This window comes from Nothoprocta perdicaria, unplaced genomic scaffold (assembly GCF_003342845.1).
Source record: "Nothoprocta perdicaria isolate Ctin4 unplaced genomic scaffold, notPer1 scaffold_141, whole genome shotgun sequence".
Taxonomy (NCBI): domain Eukaryota; kingdom Metazoa; phylum Chordata; class Aves; order Tinamiformes; family Tinamidae; genus Nothoprocta; species Nothoprocta perdicaria.
This window is the reverse complement of record NW_020454550.1, coordinates 636,692-644,213: the sequence shown is the minus strand read 5'-3', so window position 1 is coordinate 644,213 and position 7,522 is coordinate 636,692. Positions and strand designations below refer to the sequence as shown.

At 36.0% G+C, this 7,522-nt stretch overlaps 1 protein-coding gene across 1 annotated transcript in view; it reads right to left on the bottom strand.

Annotated features, from left to right (window-relative positions):
* Window positions 1-3,449: 3,449 nt before the first annotated feature.
* The window catches only part of HMGCLL1 (3-hydroxymethyl-3-methylglutaryl-CoA lyase like 1), a 74,597-nt gene continuing 70,524 nt past the window's right edge, over window positions 3,450-7,522 (bottom strand). The window contains exon 9 of the mRNA XM_026034279.1: window positions 3,450-6,979. Coding sequence (XP_025890064.1) covers window positions 6,878-6,979 — 102 coding nt within the window. The 3' untranslated portion in view covers window positions 3,450-6,877. The remainder of the gene's footprint in view (window positions 6,980-7,522) is intronic.

Genomic DNA, 7,522 nt, shown 5'->3' with positions numbered 1-7,522 from the left:
AATTATGAAAAAAAATATTTAGTGGAGATTACTTTACTTTTGTAATTTTATGGGCTCTCTTAATTAGGGTTGACTTAAATGCTTAATGAAGAAGTGTATTTTCTCCACAACGTATGTAAAATGTGTATTACAATTCTTCTGATCTATATTTCAGACTGATACTGTATTTTGTTAATTGCAAGTAGGTGCTAAGCATTAAATAAAGGAATTTCTGCTATGATGATCTGTATTTAGGTGACTTAACAGTTAGTTAAGATCTAGATTCTAGTTGCCTCTTAAGCAAAGCAAAATATGCCTTTATTTATGTAGTACTGGTAAACTCAGTTATAATTCAATCAATAACATTTTCCAAAGAGCAAGATCCTCTAGTTTGGTCATTTTAGTCTGGTCTTCCAGTCATGTTAGGAAACACCTAACAATATCACATGAAAAGCAAATTCGGCCTGATATTGCAGAATTGAAGTTTTTGCCTCAACAGCCTCTTCAGCCTCATCAACATGGCTCAATAGCCTCATCATTAAAATATTTTCTTATGAAATGAGATACATGCACCTAATTCCCAGATAAAGAKTATTAAGATCACACTGATGTCACTGGGCAAATGACCTGGAATTCCCCGGGGTATATGTCCTTTTAAGTAAGGATACTCCTTGCCTCCGTTCTGTTGGAGCAGGGATGCTGCATAGTGGAGATTGAAGAAATGGAGACTAATTGGGCTACAGGGAAAGAGCATGAACTTTAATCTTAAAACACTCTCATTTGGAAGGGGGATACTGGGTTCTGGTGTTTGCTTTCAAGGTGTTTTATATAGTTGATCAAAAGTTTTTTTTTTCATATTAAATGAGTAAACAGTTTTGGGGACAAATGCACAGGAATATTGGCTCCTTATGCAGCATCCAAGATACAATGCTATGAAGTAAAGCTTCCACTTCTCTTCTTCTCTTGCTTCAGTGAGGTGATGTGTTCTTCAGAGCAGGATTTTCCTTAGCTATCTCACTTGTCATTGAGGTGAGAGAACACACTTCTTGGACACAGACCTAGACTCAGACTTTTTAAGCTTTAAAAGGAATTATACCSTGCTATTAGGTACTATTTGATAGATCAAGATACTAACACAGAAGACAGATGGAAGCAGGGCATCTCCAAGATGATGCCCTAAAAGGAGAACATCATTGAGTCCTCAAAAAAAAAGATTGTGGGCATCAATTCATCAGAGAAAACCGTTAGTTGTTCAAGCTGGTGAAGACAACTGAATACAGCTCAGATTGAGGCACCGCAACACTAACCTGGGATGGGGAATTTTATTACTGACTTTCCCAAGATATTTCCCTGACTGACATGCTGTTTCAGACCACATACAAGTAATTCAGTTTCCCATGAAGTATGTAGGCGTCTCAGATATTACTTACAGGGCACTGGTTTCTACTTTGCAGTGGAACATCTAAAATTAGATAATGCCTCATTGAATTTTCAAAATCTCAGTTCCATTATTTGATGGAGCTTCTAATGTGTAGTTAATGGAGGGAAGAAATATATCTCCCTAGTTACTTTAAAGAGATTTGTCACCTATAAAAGCACACAGGGACAACTGATAAAAAGGTAATCCTAAGAAAATGCACTCAGAATGGATTACGAGGTAACAAAGTCAACATACAAGTACGTGTCAGAGTGACAGCTTATATTTACTAACACTGCGTGTGTGAGCTGGTTAGTCAGAGCTGCTGAATCTGCCATGTCACACAAGCATATCAGTTTCAACAAACACAGTAATACATTTTACTTCGACTTTAACATCACACATTGCAAAATCACAAATGTATTTAACCAAGAGGGCAGGCAACAATTTCTTAGTACTAATATATAATTGATTTGACATCTGATTTGAAGGACTGAATCCGCTTTGGCTTTGGTTTTCTGCCTGTCACGACATGGTAGCAATGAAGACCAACATTGCATTAGAGGAGAACTGCAGAGAAACATAATCTTCAAAAATAAAACATGCCAAAAAAAACATTTATCATCATGCCAAGAATTGCAAAGCAAGTGTCTTTCATCTATTTTTTACACAGATTTTTCTGTKTATTCAGTCCTCTAGACATTTCAGGTACTTTCCATAATACTAATTAATTATCMTCATAAGTGTTATATGAACAATTATTCCATTTTTCAAGGGAATTTAAGGCAGTCTCAAAAACCATACAAAAACTGAGTGGCAGAGCATCCTCATTTTCAGGTACTTAACATAGTCACCAAACAATATTAAAACATAACTCTATGAAAATAATAGGCAGATCTTATACATTCACACTCACTCTTTGGACAAGGATTACTTCATTTCAACAGCATTGATCCCAAACATAGGAATTTACCTCACAGTCTTGCAGTCTTCATTCAGTGATTGCTTTTTATAATAATAAAAGTTTTATGTACTCAAGTAATGCTATTAAGAAAGGAAAATTAGCCAAAGCCTCTCTGAACTTATTCACAAAACCAGAATATTCACTTGTTATTCCCATAAACCCTGCTTATACATGAAAATGAAACATTTAAGTGCTGGTCGAAAGCCAAGTTGCCCTTACATAAAAGTTTMAACTACAAAGTGAGCTGCTGCTGGAAGACATTAGTGCTACCCATGYAAGGGTCCATGTCACTGCTGTCCTGTGAAAGGCACTGAAGAACAATTATGTCCATCGCTAACGGGCATTGCTAATCRATTTCTCCTCAAAAAAAGCCTTTTGAAAACTAAATATCTTGCTCAGCCAAAGAAATCGGTATTTGACTTTCTAGCTATTGCCAACAGCATGGGAAAAAAATACTGTGAAAGTATTAATGTTCCTGTAATATGTGACATTGGTCTGTTGTGGATGCTTCACAGGTTCAGACCAAAGCCTCCTCTGGCAACCATAACTTACTTTCTCCACAGCCATGACACAAGTAAGAGGATCTCCATGCTGTTCTGTTAGATCTCTATAGYGACTTAGATACAATGAACTATACGATACTAAAAACAAAACAAAACAAAAAACAYTGAGGTAAATATCTTCTTGCATCTAATAATTTCTCACTGATAGGACTCAGAGKCAATCARTGACTATGCTTTCTCATGTCTGCAGGCTGGTAGAGTCTCTGCATGCTGTCAGAATCTATGCTATTCCCTTTACAGCATGTATATGAGACCAACAGCAAAATATATCAGCAGGTATCCTGTCCCCAAATTGTGATCACGGTGTGATCATGACACTCATCTCTATTAATTTTTCCTGATATCTATCAACATATATATATGTAATTTTTTACATTCTTATAATGACATAGTAATAAGGACATCTGCTTATGGAAGTGAAACACCTACATGCAAGTCTTCTGCGGTCAGAGGAAATTAAAGCTCACCTTCAGGATGAAGTAACTGAGAGGGACTACGAGACCAGGAACTACTCCCTGCGTGTCACACTGAAGGTAAACACAGAGATTTAAAAGGTCAGAAGCACTGGAGAGCAGTGGCACCATCACATCAGTCATGGCTCTGACCATACTTTTGAATAGACGTAGTCTCAGCTGCTTTGCTGTGTGCTTAACTCCTTGCTGCCTATGTGCATAGTGCACACTCATGGCACAACTGCTGGATTTAGATCTAAAGGATAATATATGTCTACTTTGTAAAGCCAAAGATGAGGCGTTATGATGCTTAAAAAGGTGAACAACATTGCTCCGAGAAGGCAGAGGTAGAACTTTATGTGCCTAACAATCTTTAGTAGTGACAACATGAGATGTCTAGTGATTTTTAGCTACATTACAAGTAGAGAAGGTTTTTGTGGAGATTGCTCACCTGGACCCACAGACTAAATTCATCCCAGGTGGCACTTTTGGCACATAAATGTATTTTTGAATTTGGCTCTATGTTTCTTCCTCCTTTGTAATGATCTTGACAAACTGTCTGTGACCTCCACCCTGAATTACAGTAACTCACTATGAGGTTTAAGCTGAATGTGATTGTAAAGTACAGGATCCAGATGTGACTGCTCATCTTTTCCACTGCTCACATCATTATCTAATAACAGAATTGAACCTAAATCTTCACAAACTCCCAAGTAGTTTCTAGAATAGACTCAATAACTGAGGCATTTCAAGCTGTTCATCTCAATGATGAAGTAGGCATCCAGTTTCAGAGCATATGGAGAATCAAGTCTTTTAGAAATGTAAACTGGACAGTCCAGACACAGAGAAGGCTATGATATAGTAGTATTCACAGAGATACATCTGAAAACTTCTCCAGAGATTAAGGGTCCCCTAGAGCCAAAGACAGTAAGTTCATATACAGTCATCTAGAACTCCTCTCTCAAAGGAGTCTCAAACGGATTCTCTATTCCAAAGCAGAAGTTGGGTGGTAGTGCAAAAGTCACTTTTACAGAAAATGCTGCAGTTATAATATTTACTAAAAAAAGCAGACAATATCAGTTTATTTCAGCCCTACATAGTGGCACAAATTTATCCAGATTTATTAGAAAGTGCTTAAGTGCTTTTTTTTTTTCCAATTCTGTATATTACATAGTGGTTGGATCCATTATAGTACCAAAAAATGTATGTTTAAACTCCCTCAAGCTGATCTCAGATCTTCAATTGTTTAGTTGAATAATCAGGCTAATATTTACAAGGTAGGTTGCACTACTTATTTTTCTAAGAAAACCAATATTTATTAAGCTCAATCCTGCTCATGTGGGATAAACAAACTCATAAGTTCTTGGCTGGAAAAACACTCCTCAGGCCTCACCAGTGCAATGGATACTTCAGTTCAGTATGAACTAATTTTGGGTGCACAGAAGCAAACTGATGAAGAAATTACAAAGAGGAGTGTTATTGTGAGGTCAGACACCTTCAGGGGAAAACGGCATCTGAATTAGAGAGTTTTTAGATACCAATTCTGGCATCTCATTTAGGCCTGTCTACTAACCACTGGGCTAAGTAATGCTGTGGATTCTTCACTTTATTGAATTTAATCTATCACAAAATTTTCAAATCTATGGATAGCTCAAGACCCAGCTACACTGAACTTCACATTTTATAGAAGGACCATAGTGACTGCTAAATCAAAAAGACCTATTAAATCTTGGGAAAGCAAGGGTGGAGCATTTTCTGTGATGATCCAGCTATGCATCCAGAGCAGATGAAGCAACTCAGGGTCTTCATGTTTTTTTCAGAGACCTTATAAGTCTTTTTATTAGATGTTTCAAGAAGGGGTGAGATTTAACATTTTGGGTTGATAGACAAGATATTTCCTTTTCGTTCTAAGAAGGAACTCTTTGCTTAGTCTTTAGCTCTTACCATGAGAAGAGTGAAGCAATGTAGGTTAGATTGTTTTTCACTATTTCACTTGTTTTTCAGCATAAATAGGGAATATATTAAAACTTCTAGCTTTAAATTGCGCAGCATGCCAAGTTTGAATTTCTTAAACTGTGCTGATTCTAAACTACAACATTGGCTAAAAGATTTCAGGAAAGGTTCACTGGGGAATTTCAAAGGCAAGCTAAGACTCAGCTATAGCTTGGCAGAACTGAGTTCCAGACAATTATCATTCAACCTTTTCCTTCTTTACATGTTCTCTTTCATTTTCTTTCATCTTACCTTTTCCAAACTTTATTTCACAGGAAAACGGAATATGTGGAAAGAGATAATAGTCCTTGGTTTTGGACTTCTATGTTAACAGATTATTTTCAGAAGAACTACAGATTAGGGTTAAGCACACAGGGAATTACTGAAGGATAAAACACAATCAATCAACAACAGTACTGACTTTTCAGGTTGAAAAATAAAAGTTTTTTCATGCAGTATTTGAACAGTTTATAGAGATGATGACTTTTTTTTTTGTCTTTTTCCATTATTGATATTTAAATGACAAGCTTTCCACTACCATCAACCCAAACTAAGACATTTAAAAGTACAGCAGCTCCATCATAAGAAGACCACAGAGAAAAACTGTTGGTAGTTCTCACTGTGTAAACAGGCCTGCAGAGTATTATCGTGTTCAAAAATTCACAATTTATAATAAGCGAGATTATAAAATGAAAAGTCAAAATGTTTGATAAGATTTTGGACAAAAATCTAGTCTATTCTACATTACTGCTATGCTGAATGATGACTGAAACCTTGCCATTTTTTAGTTGCTTCATACAATCAGATTTTAACACAGTTGATGGAAAAGGCAACTACAACAAATTTAACACATGTAACAAATAASGATATTGGCATTAGATTTGGCAGATCTGGCAGGCTGCCGTTCACCATGAAGTCCTAGTACAAGATAAAGTCATCCATATATTTAACATATGTTAAACAAAATAAAAGTATAAAAGTGCTATTGCTAAAATTTTCTTACGCTGAATTCAGATTTGGCTCCATGTTCACAACATGACTGATTTGACAAATGAAAAGCATAGGTCCAAATAAATAAAACACATAATAGAAAGGCCACACAGAATGTGGGATCTCATAAACTACTGCAAATATTTGTACTGTTCTAAAGTCATCTTGACAAAAGATAACTATTTATTCTCTGTTTCTAACCATTTTTTCAAAAAAAAACCCCTTACATTTAATTTAAATATACGGCAAAATGTCCTGACAGTATACATTTTCTCATTTGTAGAAGTACCAAGCATATGGTTCTGTAGTGCAGTCATTTATTTCTTACTTGCAAATCAGACAATGCTTGACAAGACACTAGAGTACAGCAAACTTTCCCATAATAAGATGTTACATCTGGGCTGTTTTGGTTTTCTACTGAGATGTTTTCTTGAATTTGTTTTCTTAATATAAATGTCCTTGGTAAAAGTAGGTGACAAATTAAATTAATTTGTAAAAATATTTCATTTAATTGACACTTTCAATATTTGAAGGAAGCTTGTGCAACCTTTGAGTTTGTTTTCTTGTTCAAAGCTGTACAGATGAAATTCCCAGCTTCCATCACTGCGTAAAGATTTACTCCCTAAAAAGCAGAGAGGAAAAATGTTAAGAATAATAAATACATACACTTAAAATGCTTGAACTCCATGTTGTGTAGATCCAGATCCTAAATTTTGCAAAGTGTCCGATACATAGCACAGGGAAATTATGGAGATGAGTAGAGTTATACCGGCTGACACAATAACCAATTTCCTACGTTTTGAAGGACCAGCCATTTTGAGGATGATTCCTTGTCTAACAACAGTGCATGGTAATATACTTCGAATGCAGAAGAAACTGGAATAGACAAATGGAATAAGTAGCAGAAACTATGAGGAAAGTGCATTATCAAAATGCATACTGTACTTAGGTATCTCTGCAAACCATGAAACCTCATATTTATTAAAAAAATCCCTCGTTTAGCAAAAAAAAAACCCCAGATTATTGATCTGTCCTGTCTAAAAAGATCTTCCCTGAGCAATGAATTTTCTTTCCTTCCTTCCTTCCTTCCTTCCTTCCTTCCTTCCTTCCTTCCTTCCTTCCTTCCTTCCTTCCTTCCTTCCTTCCTTCCTTCCTTCCTTCCTTC